The sequence below is a fragment of the Bison bison genome, unplaced genomic scaffold, assembly GCF_000754665.1.
Source record: "Bison bison bison isolate TAMUID 2011002044 unplaced genomic scaffold, Bison_UMD1.0 scf7180017864383, whole genome shotgun sequence".
Lineage (NCBI taxonomy): Eukaryota > Metazoa > Chordata > Mammalia > Artiodactyla > Bovidae > Bison > Bison bison.
In genome coordinates this window covers 2,111,422-2,125,694 of record NW_011494955.1, presented here as the reverse complement: position 1 = coordinate 2,125,694, position 14,273 = coordinate 2,111,422, and the positions used below count along the sequence as shown (strand labels likewise).

General features: G+C 44.7%; 2 protein-coding genes across 6 annotated transcripts in view; one reads left to right on the top strand and one right to left on the bottom strand.

Annotated features, from left to right (window-relative positions):
* Positions 1-243, bottom strand: part of LOC105001673 (SH3 domain-containing protein C23A1.17-like) — a 561-nt gene extending 318 nt beyond the window's left edge. The window contains exon 1 of the mRNA XM_010858056.1: positions 9-243. Within this exon, the coding sequence (XP_010856358.1) occupies positions 9-231 (223 nt within the window). The 5' untranslated portion in view covers positions 232-243. The remainder of the gene's footprint in view (positions 1-8) is intronic.
* Positions 1-12,173, top strand: part of ZNF582 (zinc finger protein 582) — a 12,385-nt gene extending 212 nt beyond the window's left edge. The window contains exons 2-6 of one of the 5 annotated variants that reach the window (XM_010857710.1): positions 6-33; positions 1,879-1,967; positions 3,408-3,534; positions 3,771-3,866; positions 10,204-12,173. In XM_010857710.1, the coding sequence (XP_010856012.1) occupies positions 1,959-1,967; positions 3,408-3,534; positions 3,771-3,866; positions 10,204-11,525 (1,554 nt within the window). In that variant the 5' untranslated portion in view covers positions 6-33; positions 1,879-1,958 and the 3' untranslated portion in view covers positions 11,526-12,173. Of the gene's footprint in view, positions 1-5; positions 34-171; positions 249-1,878; positions 1,985-3,407; positions 3,535-3,770; positions 3,867-10,203 lie in introns of those variants that run through there. The other 4 variants (XM_010857712.1, XM_010857708.1, XM_010857713.1 and 1 more) reach the window with 4 other exon arrangements.
* The last annotated feature ends 2,100 nt before the right edge of the window (positions 12,174-14,273 follow it).

Here is a 14,273-nt window from a genome sequence, read left to right as displayed (position 1 = left end):
CCGAGGGGGCACCTGGACCAGAGGAGCTGGCAGGTGAGGGGCTCCGGAGCTTACCAGGAGCCCCGGGGTCTGCGCCCAAGTGGGCGCTGCGGCCGGGCGGGTCACGGGCCTGGAAAGAACGGGAACGTCTCGTTTCGCCGTCGGTCTGCGGCTTTCCGGGCTCCGGACTACACTCCCCATCGGCCCCCGCGGCGCGCCCTGCTGTCGCCCCCTGTTGCCGTCAGGGCTCATAGCCCGGGACCCCTTAGGTGGGTGTGCCTGTTGGGGTTCCGGCCACCAGAAAGTGCTTGCTTATGGATGTTTTGCATTTTTCTTATGCATCCTTTTAAAAATTTGGTGTGAAGTCTTGTCTCATGAGACTTTCAGAGTTGGAAGACCCCTGAAAATTTGGAACCTCTAGTTTACAAGCAGCGACTTGGAAACATTTTAGAGGATCTTGTTCAAAATTTGTCCAACCATTGGGGCTTACCTTGTGGCTCAGCTGGTAAAGAATCCGCCTGCAATGCGGGAGACCTGGGTTCGATCCCTGGGTTGAGAAGATCCCCGGAGGAGGGAAAGGCAACCCCCTCCAGTATTCTGGCCTGGAGAATTCCATGGACCGTATAGTCCATGGGGTCCCAAAGAGTTGGACACAACTGAGCGACTTTCACTTCCATGGTACATTCATGGGAAGATGGCTGAGTAAATCACTGGCCACCCCTGTAATGAAATAGTTACAGCGAATGTAAATTATGCTTTAAAGAAAGTTGTCATAAGGAAAACGTCCTTCTACATGACGTTAAGGAACAGTGGGCTTCCCCAATAGCTCAGTGGTAAAGAATCTACCTGCAATGCGGGAGACACGGGTTCGATCCTGGTTGGGAAAGATTCCCCTGGAGAAGGAAATGACAACCCACTCCAGTATTCTTGCCTGGAGAATCCCATGGACAGAGGGGCCTGGTGGGCTACAGTCCATGGGTCGCAAGAGTCCTACACTACTTAGCGACTAAACAAAATCATTATTCCGTTTACACATTAAGTATTTGTTACATGTTGGGCAATGTCCTAAGCTCTTTTATAAAATACTACTGTTTTACTGATGAACTCAGAAAGTGGTTAAATGGCATCATTCTTAATACTTGGATGTTTTCCATTCCAGTTTAGTTTTGGGGGCGGGGGGAGCGATGTTAGCCTGCCTGTCAGTAGGTGGGCGGGTTTGACTTCTGTTGCTGAATGTTACCTTGTTGTAGAAGGGATCCAGTTGCAAATATATTTGTCGGTTGATGTTGTCCCACATGACTTTTGATAGTTGCTTGACATCCATCATATGATTCAACCACTCACCTACTTGTGAACTGTTATGTACTAATCTTGATTCTGTTTTTCAGCAAATGCTATGCCCAAAGCTTCGCTCACTTACATCTCTGTGCAGAGGCTTATTTATGGTGGAGAACTGGGCCTGCCCCATCTATTTGCCCACTGCAAACATCTGTTGCCTCAAGGCAGGGTCTGCACAATGGTGCCTGCCAGACCTTAGGTAGGGCTGTAGGGTTCTTTATTAATTAGAACGTTAGGTTAGGAGCCAGGGAGACCTCCAAAGGTGTTACAGTGTGGGCACGAGAGTATTAAACGGTGTGGTTCTGGGAAGGTCTCACTGAGCAGATCAGGCAGGCTGTGCTCCCTGGCCCGAGGACAGCCTTCCTGGTCCCAGGCACCCGATTCTGTCGCTGGACCAGGTCTGTGCATCCCCACCTCAGATCGCATCAGTACCAAGGTGGAGCTGGGAAAGGCTCCCTGTAATTGGGGAGTGGGGAGGAGAGGTGGGCACTGTCACTGTGCACTTTCTGGGAGCCGTGAGGCAAGCCTGGCCTCTCATATGATTGCTCTTTCCCCCCTCAGGCCTGTCATCTCAGGACTCTGCCCTTCCCCAAGAGACAAACCAAGAGGAGGCCGCAGCAGCCCATGAAATCCTGACAGTCATGTCCCTCGTGAGTTTTCAAATCATGTAAATATTTGTTTTCCTTATCCTGACATTTCCCACCTGGGTTCCACCCAAGAATCTACTTCTCAGAGGTTCCCTCCCCCTTGGCCCCATCCACGCTGACCAGTGCCCACGTGGATTCATCCTGTATAGCATTTTATGTCTTCTGATGGCTTGGTATTCTGCTGGGAGGCCAAAGGGAGAAGAAATCTATTTCCTTATATAAAATGAGAACATGCCTTACAAGAACTGAGATTTGATGAAATGGAGATGAATACTGATGAGAGATCACACACACAAAATCAGGGGAGTTGGTATTGGTTGGGCTCAGTTTCACTGTGGGGTCACCATCTCCTATACTGACAGCTGGGTGTGTAACTGAAGTTTATCTGGGCATCTATGAGATTAAATGCCCGCATTAAGGTCCAGTTTGAGGCTGAACAGAGCATGTGAATCTCGGTTATTCTCCACCAGCTTCTTCAGCTTAAGAGCAGGAGCAGTGCAGAGCTGGAACTGTAAAACAGTTAGTTAGATGGATGCATTGCTCCGAATCTGGATAGTCATAGTTTTGAAAGAACAGAAAGACCTTAGAGACTTCTGCATCCAAAGTAAAAGAATGGTTGAATCAGTTATTTCACTTGATAGTAAATTACGCAGCTAATAAAAGTAGTCATCACTCAAGATTTTTCCCATAAGGAAAAATTTGTGTGATGTTTTCATATAATGATGAGCCTGTGTCTTCAAGCAGTTCCTGACAAACGAAAATTCTGTTTTCTAATATAAAACACCGGGCTTCCCAGGTGGCTCAGCGGTAAAGAATCCACCCGCCAATGCAGGAGACGCAGGTTCCATCCCTGGGCCAGGAAGATTCCCCTGGAGGAGGAAATGGCAAACCACCCTGAAAAAGTCGTGGACAGTTTTTTCCTTGCCTGAAAAAGTCCATGGACAGAGGAGCCTGGGGGGCTACAGTCCATGGGGTCACAAAGAGTCAGACATGACTGAGCATGCACAAGATATTAAGTATTTCTTTTAATAAAATATTTTGAGGAAAGACTACCCCAAAATTGTTGGGTTTTGTTGCTGTTACTCCGTAGAAGTACAGATGGCAGGCCTCACACGAGAGTTTATCGTGTGCCAAGCACAGGGTGGGCAGTATGCTCGACTACGCCGTCCTAACCGGGAAGACTCGATTTGGCTGGATTTAATTTTCCTCCTAGGCCCGAGTACACGAGCTTTGGTTTGTAGTAGAAAGGAAAATTCAAGAGTACTTGAAGCTGTCTCACCTGTGCTCATCTTTCCCTGTCACCTGTCACGTCACGTGCCCCCAGCCCCAGCCTTCTTTTTCCCCAGGATGCACCATTCCTGCAGAGACCTCCTCCATCGCCTCTCATCCCATGGAAAGATGTTGCCTTGAAATATGCTTATACATACCTGCCTGTTGTTCCAGGGGTCAGACTTATTCAGGGATGTGGCCGTAGTCTTCTCCCAAGAAGAATGGGAACAGCTGGCACCCACTCAGAGGGATTTGTACAGAGACGTGATGTTGGAGACCTATAGCAACCTGGTCTCCCTGGGTAAGGTCTGTTACTTTGGAGGTTACCCCAGGCCACATGGGTTCCTTGTCAACGTTGAGGGTCTTTTGAGAGGTTAAAGGGCAGCTCCTTGGCCTGAAGCTGCATCTGCCCCAACCCTCATGTGACTCTCCTATTCCCTTGGCCCTTCTTGCCTGTCTTGCTTGTTAACCAGACCCTGGTCTGAATTCCGAGGCCCCACAGCATAACCGGGTGGCATGTTTCTCTCTTACATCCAGGTCTTGCCATTTCCAAACCTGATGTGATCTCCTTCCTGGAGCAAGGCAAAGAGCCCTGGACGGTGGAGGAAGTGGTGACGGGAGGCCTGTGCCCAGGTGAGTGGGGCATGTGTGGGAAGAGAGAACGCACTGTGGTTGACTGCCCAGCAGGCTGATGAGGAGGCAGCCGCTTTGAGCTGGAGCTCAACTTCAGTACAAGCTGGAGCACCCTGGGCTCAGACCTGGGCCTCTGCTGTGTATGTCTGTTTCCCAAGACCTTCTCCAGGACTGCGTGATACACGCCGTTCACACCTGTGCTGGCTAAGGAGGAGCCACTGGCCACACGTGGCCATGGAAACTTAAATTCACTATAAGTAGATACATTTTTGTGGTTTTTTTGGCTATGCCTCCAGGTTTGTGGAATCTTCATGCCCTGACTAGATATTGCACCCAGGCCCTAGGCAGTAAAAGCATGGGCGTCCTAACCATGGGGCCACCAGGGGATTTCCTACAATTATATCCATTTCAAAATTCAGTACCTCAGTTGCACTTGACGCATTCCAGGCGTTCAGTAGCTGTTCTGTGGCCTGTGGCCACTCTACTGGACAGTGCAGATACAGAATGTTTCCATCACCGGATAAAGCTCTACCTTCAGCTTTAGCTTCTCCCTGAACGCAGTACCTGTACCCTGTCAGCCCCACTGGGATGTCAAGCAGACACCTTGAACTGACGTCCCAAAGGGAGTCCTTGGTGGTCGTTCCCGACAGGTATACCCCTCCCCGTTTCTTCTGCACATCAGTACTAGGGGACTCTGCCTGACTTGCTTAAGTCAAAAACTGCTGAAGCATCCCTGGCCTTTCCATCTCACACACATACTCAGTCTGTCAGCAGATCCTGTTAGCTCTGCCTCAAAATATATCCAGAATTTAACCACTTCTCACCAACAAGCAACACTGCTACCTCCCACATTCCCCCCACCACGTGGAAGTGCAGTGGCCTCCTCCCCCACTGCATCCACTCTTGTCCACCGCAGGGCAGTCTCCACACGGCAGCCAGAGTGTGAGTGCGTGCTGTGTGCACATTTCCTGATGTCAAACAGTACTGTGTTATACGTGTGTGGCCGGGGGGCTCCTCTGTGCGTGTGTGTGTGTGTGTGTATTCATACGTGCTCAGTCGTGTCCGACTCTGCAGCCCCATGGACTAGAGCCCGCCAGGCTCCTCTGTTCTGGGATTCTCCAGGCAAGAATACTGGAGTGGGCTGCCATTTCCTGCCCCGAGGATCGGGCCCACGTCTCCTGTGTCTCCTGCATTGGCAGATGGGTTATTTACCCCTGTGCCACCTGGGAAGCCCTTCTCAATCTTCAGCGAGGGTGTATTACATCTCTGCTCACAGCTTGCCCACGGCTTCCTGTCTCACTCGAGACCAGCCTGAATCTATCCCATGGCCTAGAAGGCTCTGTCTATACTGTAGCCATCGGCCACACGTGGTGTGGCTTTTAACTGAAACTTTTAATTAAAATGAAGAGTAAAGTTCCATGTCACAGCTGCCCACGCCACACTTCAGCTGCTGAGTAGCCGTGAGCAGCTAGGGGCCGCCCCAGTGGACAGTGCAGAACAGGCGCTTTCAGTGTCCCCGCAGCTTCTGTCGGCCCGCGGTGCTCTCTAATCTGTCGCCTGCCTCCACCCTGAGTCCATGTCGCACCACCCCATGTTGCTTGCTGGGTTACAGCCACACCAGCCTCTCTTGCTGTTCCATTCACATAGAGTTTGGCAGATGTCTTCTTTCAAGGTCCAGACAGGACATATTTCAGGTTTTGCCAGCTATCTGGTCTGTGTCACAGCTACTCAGCTCTGCTGTAGGGGCGCGAGAGCGGACAGTGCGAGTCCACACGCGTCGGCTTCGACACATCAAGTGCATTCCTGTTTTGAGGCTTTGTCCCCAGCTGTCCTTTTTTGCCTGGGGTGCTCCTGCTCTGGATGGGGGGTTTCTCACCCTCGGCGGTGGGATAATTCTTTGTCGGGGAGCTAGTTGAGGCGGGAAGAGGGGATGTCATTCTATGCATGGCAGGATGTTTAGCAGCCTCCCTGGCCTCCCCTCGGTTGTAAAGCCAAAAAAGTCTCCAGACATTACCAGATGTTCCCGAGGGGGTGTGTGTGTGGGTGTGGGTGTGTGTGTACGCATGCGTGTGTGCGCAAAATCTTCCGATGAGACTCAAAGCCACCGTGTGACACGGGAGCAAATTCACGTCCATAAGGAGTTTCTGCAACATGCAGTGTACTAGAAGAGAATTTTAAGTGGGAAGTTAAGAAGCAAGCAGGACCCCTGGGCGTGAGGGAGGTCAGGTATGGGATGAGCATGGGGAGAGGGGGCCGTGTGCTGCCCTGTAACCCAACACGTTCAGGTTCCGGGAATCAGGACACGGACGTCTCAGGGAGGCTGTTGTACCTACCACACCAAGGATGTCAGAGCACAGATTTTTGCTTTTGTCCTCTGAGTTTTGACAGTGTGTGTTTGAGGCGCTCAGTTTGTTTACTCCTTTGTCCTGTGGGTTGTGTCATATGGTTAGGCGTCTCCTATGATTTTTTCCTAGCTTATTTACGATGAAATTTATGATTCATATTGAATTTTTCCTAGTGTAAGATGTGATTTCATATTACTTTACAGATTATCCAGTTATTCAGATGGCATTTATCAGTTCGTCTCTTCATCACTCATGTATAAAGCCACCTTTGTCATCTGCTGTATCATCTGCGCGCCTGAATCTGTTTTTGGACTTTCTGTTGTAGCCCATCAATCTCTAACCATGTGTCTATACCATTACTGTTTTAGGTTATTAAGGGTTTAAATGTTTTACGTATCTGGTATTAGTCCCTCTTCATTCTTGTTTTTCAGAATTTTCCTGGCTGTTCTCATTTACGTTTCTATCTAAATCTTAGAATCAGAATACTTGCTTTCAAAAAAAATCATGCATTTTTTCCCTACTGTAATCACTGTAAATATATAGATTAATTTAAGAGAAAACTGATTTTATCATGTGGAGTCTCCTATTGAAGAACATGACAGGATTTTCCCTTCCTTTATGACTATACCTGATGAAGAGTTTCACATTTTTTTAATAAAGATTTTGTATGTCTTATTACATTTATTCCTAGGTAGTTTATATTTATTGCCGTTGAAAATGGCATAATCTATAATACGAATTAATACAGCATTCATCCATATAATACTCCAACTGGTTATTTTCTAATATGACAAAAGCTATTCACATCTTCAGATGAATTTTGTAGCCGACCCAATTTATTGAATTTTCTCATTGTTTATGACAGTTTTTTAATGAAACTCTCTTGAGCTTCCAAGCATTTGATTATATATATATAATATGTGTATATATATATGTAAATGGTGATATTTTTACATTTTTTTATTTTACAGGTTTTTTTCTCTGACTAGGATGCTGATTATGTAGTACCTCCAGAACAGTATTAAGAGGGGTTTTACATACTAATCTTGTTCTTGACCTTAACAGGAATATTTTTAGTAACTTTTATTAAGCATAATATCAGCCATAGGAATGACATAGGGATTTTTCTTCGCTTAAAGAAGCATCTACTTTTTCATATTTTATTAAGTGTTTTTTTCTTTCAATCCATAAAATATGGATTACATGAATAGATTTCCTAATACCAAACTCTGAATACTGAATCTCATGCCTGTTGGCCATCTGTATGTGTTCTTTGGAGAAATGTCTATTCAAATCCTTTGCCCATTTTAAAATCAGGTGATTTTTTTGTTGAGTTTTAGTTCTCTACATTGTCTGTATATTAACCCTTTGCCAGATACATGATTTGTAGATGTCTTGTCCCATTCTGTAGGTTGCCTGTTCACCCTGTTGATTCTTTCCTCTGACGCACAGAAGTTTTTGGTTTGATGTAGTCCCATCTGTCCAGTCTTACTTCTGGCGGCTGCACTTTTGGTACCATATCTGAAAACTCACAGTCAGATGCCGTGTCATGAAGCTTTTCCCTTGTTTTCTCCTAGGAGCTTCATATCTTAGGTTTAGGTCTTTAATCCATTTTGAGCTGTTTTATTTAATGTAAGGTTGGGGTCCTCTTCCTTTCTTTGGCACGTGGATATCCAGTTTCCTCAGCCCTATTTGTTGAAGAGCTTGTCTTTCCCTCAGTGTGTGGTCCCGGCACCCTTGTTAAAGATCATTTGACCATATGTGTAAGAGTTTATTTCTGCTGTCCTTGTTGTGTTCCACTGGATAAATATCTTCCTTTACGGCAGTTCCACACTTTTGATAACTGTAGCTCTTTTAAAATGTTTTGAAATTGGAAGTGAGAGAGGCCAACTTTGGCCTCTTTGTTCTTCCAACTTTGTTCTTCCTTTTCAAGATTGTTTTGGCCATTAGGGATCCTTGAAGGTTCCATATGAGGAAACCAACCAAAACAAAACCTGCTAAGACTATCCATAAGATTTTTAGACATTACCTCATTGGTTGTCAAAAACAGCATCTACTAATGCTAAATTAAAAAACTGCCAGATCTTGTCAGGAAAATGTAAAAATAATACAGAGGACCTCACTATTATTTTTGCTATTCTGCAACTTTACAAGGAGAAGAGAAGCTAAAAGTTAGAAAATCAGTACTATCTTTGTAAAGTTATTTCAAATATATGATTCGAGATGGCTTAATTTAGATGAGTGCAAAAGTGCTCATGGAATAAACACTGTACTCTGACTGCCATCACTCAACAGAACTAAACTGTGTCAGCCGTCTTGACAGAATATGCAGCAGTTTGGAGAGAGGCGTGCTTTTAATGGCACGTCCTTAGAGACAGCTCTTCTGGTTTTTTTCCCACATTGCCCAAGACACCAATAATGTGTGATCACTTTAATTCCTAAAACCAGACTTCCACTTGGGCAGACTTACATGATCCCAAACTCATTTTCTTCTGTCCACCAGGCTGGCTTTAATATTCCATGGCCCACTGCAATCTTTTGGTTGCCCTCCTTCATGCAATGGCAGCCAGATGCTGCTGACCACTGAGTAGATGGACCACGGATGCACAGGTGGTCATTGCAATGGCACTGTGTAGCATCTGCCTTCCCACAGCTCTTACACCACAGTACAGAGACCCATAAAGAGAGTTTCCCTCTTGAACAATGAAACATGGTGTCTGATCTTTTCACATAGTCTTATAATCACAACTTCGTGTGTATGCATACATTATGGTTGTGGTACAAATTTCTGAGGCAACAGCAGCATCATTCCCACAAAATTGATACTTCTTTTCCAGACTTTTCACCTGTATTGTCAAAATAATTTTTTATTCCAGTAGTTTTTGCTTAATAATGTCACACAAAAAACAAATGAATAGTGGTCTCTGATATGCTACCATAAGAAGTAGACATGCCCCCTATAAAGTCCTCTTATGAACACATTCAAAAGCACCCATTTACTTTCCCCATAGTTCCCTGCATGAAGTAGCAACCAATTCTTTAGTATCTGAATGGGACTGATTTCCATGATTGCAGTAAAACAGACCACTGCAGTAGAAATCGTGTACCAGGTACATGAATCAAGTTCAGCAACACCATTCAGCCCCTCCTTGCAGTTTGAATAACCAGCAAAGAATATGCTCTTGAAGATGCCACCTCCATTCAATTTGGGCCTAATCTTCCAAACAAGGAACAAGGCTCTCCTTTTTCCCAGGTCACTTTTAGGCAACAGGAGAGTCCAGGAGAGCCTGGTCCAGCTGACATTAGCTGTAGCTGGGGTTCAGCTAAATGTCAGAGACAGAAAGCACCACAGCAGAAGCCCACAGCTGTGTCTTCCACTGGACATGTGAGAACAGCCCTGCTGCGCCACCACACCCCCTGTCAAGCAGACGCACCATCTCATTCCTGTGGCCAGAGAAATACCTAGTCAACCCTCTTTATCGTTTTTAAAAATCCACTTTATTGAGGTACAATTTATAGGAAAATAAATGCCTGCATTTTAAGCATATTTTATGACTACAGACAAAGGTATACACTTATATGACCACTACCACAGACAAGATGAATTTTCATCACCCTGAGAAGGTCCTGTGTGCTCCTTCCCACACAAACCCCCTAGCCACAAGCAACAAATGATTCGTTTTCTGTTACTCTTCTGTTTGTCTTTTCTAGGGTTTCACAGAAACGTTCATTTTTTAAAACCATGGTTCAGCAGTGATTGTGCTCCACGTTAACATTTTAGAACTACTCTTAATGATTTCTCTGATTACCTCATTCACGTCAATTTATGGTTTTTCCTCTTTCTCTGTTCTATTTGTCCATTTTCTAATTCTTAATCACATTCAAGAGCATACAGATATTATCTTGACTCTCAGCTTTCCAGTGTTTACTACAGAAGTTCCTTTTTCTGGAAAAGGAAAAAACAAACACATGCTTGTTTTGTTCTTTTTCAGTGCTGAAGTCCAGGTATGATACTAAGGTATTCTCTCCAAAGCAGCAGAGTTATGAAGTACAGTCACCCCCGTGGGAGATAATGGAAAGCCTTACCACTTACGGTCTTGAGTGCTCAAGTTTCCAAGATGACTGGGAATGCAGAAGTCATGCTGACAGGGAAGAGGGAAATCCAGATGGACATCTGAGTCAAATGATAATCGAGAATGAAGAAATATCCACTTTCGACCAGCCAGCACCCCTTACTTTTTATCAGAAAATTCATACCGGAGAAAAACCCTATGGATATAATCAATGTACAAAAGACTTCTGGCAAGAGGACTTCCTTATTAATCATCAAGGGATTCAGACTAATGAGAAGCCCTATAAATGCAAGGAATGTGGGAAGGCCTTTAAATATGGTTCACGACTAATTCAACATGAGAATATTCATTCTGGCAAGAAACCATATGAATGTAAGGAATGTGGAAAGGCCTTCAATTCTGGTTCAAATTTCATACAACATCAGCGAGTTCATACTGGTGAGAAACCTTATGAATGTAAGGATTGTGCAAAGGCCTTTAGTCGAAGCTCACAGTTGATTGAACATCAACGAATTCATACTGGTGAGAAACCCTATCAGTGTAAGGAGTGTAGCAAGGCCTTTAATCGGATCTCACATCTTAAAGTGCATTATAGAATTCATACTGGTGAAAAACCCTATGCATGCAAGGAGTGTGGGAAAACCTTTAGTCATCGTTCTCAGCTGATTCAACATCAGACTATTCACACCGGCAAGAAACTCTACGAATGTAAAGAATGTGGGAAGGCCTTTAATCAAGGCTCAACTCTTATTCGACATCAGAGAATTCATACCGGTGAGAAACCCTATGAATGTAAGGCATGTGGGAAGGCCTTTAGGGTGAGCTCACAACTTAAGCAACATCAGAGAATTCACACAGGAGAGAAACCCTACCAATGTAAGGTATGTGGTAGGGCTTTCAAACGGGTCTCCCATCTTACTGTACATTACAGAATTCATACAGGTGAGAAGCCATATGAATGCAGGGAATGTGGGAAAGCCTTCAGCCACTGCTCACAGCTGATTCAACATCAGGTAATTCATACTGAGGAAAAGCCCTATGAATATAAGAAACATGGGAGGACTTTAAGTCATGATCCAGCTGCTGTTCAGCATCAGAGAATGCATAATGTAGAAACACAAGTGAACTTAATAAATGTAGAGAAGCCTTCCATCAGCACTTACCCCTTATTAATCATCAGAGAATTTATGTTAGCAAGCAATCATATGAACGGAAGTAACGGGAAGAGTCCATTAGCTTAGGCTAATCACAACTTAACTCTTTAGATCTTGGAGAAAGACTTGAAGGATGTCATGCAAGTGGGAATTCCTTTATTCAGAGCTTTCTTTTATCCTGAGTAATAAAATTCATATTGAAGAAAAATTATATGGGTGCAACTTTTTTATACCATGATTGTCAAAAGACAGAAAGGTTGGAGAAAATTTTGTCTCTAACACGTTCCAAAGTTACATTTTCTCACCACAGTGTCATAATTTTAACAATAGCCAAAAGTGAGTTTTCTTGGAAATTTGAAAACAAAACTTTATGCCAAATTACTCCTGGGTTAACAAGAAACTAAATCATGCAGTTACCATTGATGGTAATGAAAACAATGAGAAGGAGAGTTTTACATGCCAAGAAATGTGGGATGTGGCTGAAGCTACTTGGGAACTTTTTATGCCTTTAAGTGCATGTAAACATGAAAACCTGAAAGATAGTACTCAAATATATTAAATGTACTACTTAAGAAGCCAGAAAAGAGAATACCAAACACCCTGATGATAGACAATAGGAAACAAAGGCAGAAAAATGATGAAACAGGAATTTGCTATCCTACATTCTCTCCTAAGGCTTCCTAGGTGGCTCAGTGGTAAAAGAATCCACCCTGCCAATGCAGAAGCCGCAGGAGACTCAGGTTCCATCCCCGAGTCAGGAAGATCTCCTGGAAGAAGAAATAGCAACTGGCTCCAGTGTTCTTGTCGGGATAATCCAATAGATGGAGGAGCCTGATGTGCTAACAGTCCATAGGGTCACAAAGAGTCGGTCATGTGAGCTGACTACGCACACATCCTACAATAATCTCATTTTTTGTTTCTCTCTGATCCAAGGGAAATTAGGAGACTGTTTCTTAATTTTCAGGTTGTTTGGATTATCTTTTATAACTCGTCACAGAACAGGTTGGTTGCCTACCTAGCAGCCGTACCCAATTCCCATTCTATTGGCAGCATCTGTGTCTTGTCTTAGACTCTGAAGATGTCAGATGCCAATTTTCAGCCTCCTTTGCAGCTCAAGATGGCCCATCCATTCCAGTGTATGGCCAGTATATTCTAGGGATCTTACAAGGTCTTCAGGGAAAGATCGTCCTCATTCAGAAGAGACAGATATATTAGGAAGACTCCTCTTCTTTCATTTCTTGCTTTTAAACATTCTTCTCTGAGAACCTGATGCCTGGAGCTGCTGCAGTCATCTTGGAACCAAGAGCAGAAAAGAGAGGACCTCAAAGAGGCTGACCCAGAACCCTAACAACACGGAGTTACAGGGCCAATTTGAAACTGTTTGATGCTTTTGTTATATAAGAAAAATAAATCTTTATTGCTTAACTTTTAGTTGAATATTTTGTAAACTTGCAGCTGAAAGCATTCTAAATGATCAACTTCAAATTTTACTTTATTATCATTGGTAAAGGTGGCCTGCAAGTATTTACTTTTTTGAATAACTTACTAGGAACCCTCGCTTGGTTTTGTCTCAGAGTGATTACTTATGTGTGTGTGAGTTGATGTTCTGCTCAGCCCAGGGTTGGATCAGAGCTCTTTGTGGGTGGTGGGGAGGGTATTTGGTCATTCGGGGGAGGTGAGGGATGAGCAAGTCTTAGCTCTTCTCCTCGGGACTACCTTTCTCAGCAACCATGGCAGCGGGGCCTGTGTCCAGCCCCAAAAGGATCCCAGCCTTCTTGAAGATTCTTGACGTAGGATCCATAGACCCCAGAAACCACTTATGGCTGTGGGCAATTTTGTCTTTTTTTTAATTTGCGTTTTCCCTAGGAAGACTGTAATTGTGTGGATTATCCACGATTTCTGAGTCTTCCCCAAAATATTGTCAAAGAAAACCAGAACTGGATAGAATCTAAAGTTTCTCAAGGCAAATTTTACCCAGGAATTATTGCCACAGGGCCAGAGGCCTTTGTCCAAAACTGGGCTCCATTCCAAATATAACAAGTGGGGATTTATAGTCAAGGAGCAAGGTGGGGAATCACTAGATGTGCAGTTAACAAAGACAAATCATCGAAGACAAGAGGGAGAATCTGGCTAAATGGACTTAATAGGATTCTTGCTGAAGGCTGTCGAGAGTGAAAAGATGTTAAGGATTGGGGTAGGAGTGGGGAGTCTTGATAAACTGACCCAGCAGAATTCTTGTAAAACTGGACTCAATGGGTTAGGAACAGAACCTGAGATCGGAGCCTTGAGGGCTTGGAGAAGCCTATCTAGTTAGTTCAAGGAGAAAGTCTCTGTGTGTTTAGAGAAAGACTGTTACTGATTGACATGGAGATAAATAGCCTGATAGAGCTATATGTAGACAAAGATATCTCTATCTCTGTATGTATAGATAGCCCCCAACTTCAGTTCAGTCGCTCAGTCGTGTCCGACACTTTGCGACCCCATGAATTGCAGCACGCCAGGCCTCCCCGTCCATCACCAACTCCTGGAGTCTACCCAAACCCATGTCCATCAAATCGGTGATGCCATCCAGCCATCTCATCTGTCGTCCCCTTCTCCTCCTGCCCCCAATCCTTCCCAGCATTAAGGTCTTTTCCAGTGAGTCAACTCTTCACATGAGGTGGCCAAAGTATTGGAGTTTCAGCTTCAACATCAGTCCTTCCAATGAACACCCAGGGCTGATCTCCTTTAGGATGGACTGGTTGGATCTCCTTGCAGTCCACTGGTGGGCTGCAGTCCATGGGGTCGCTAAGGGTCAGACAGGACTGAGTGACTTCACTTTCACTCTTCACAGAT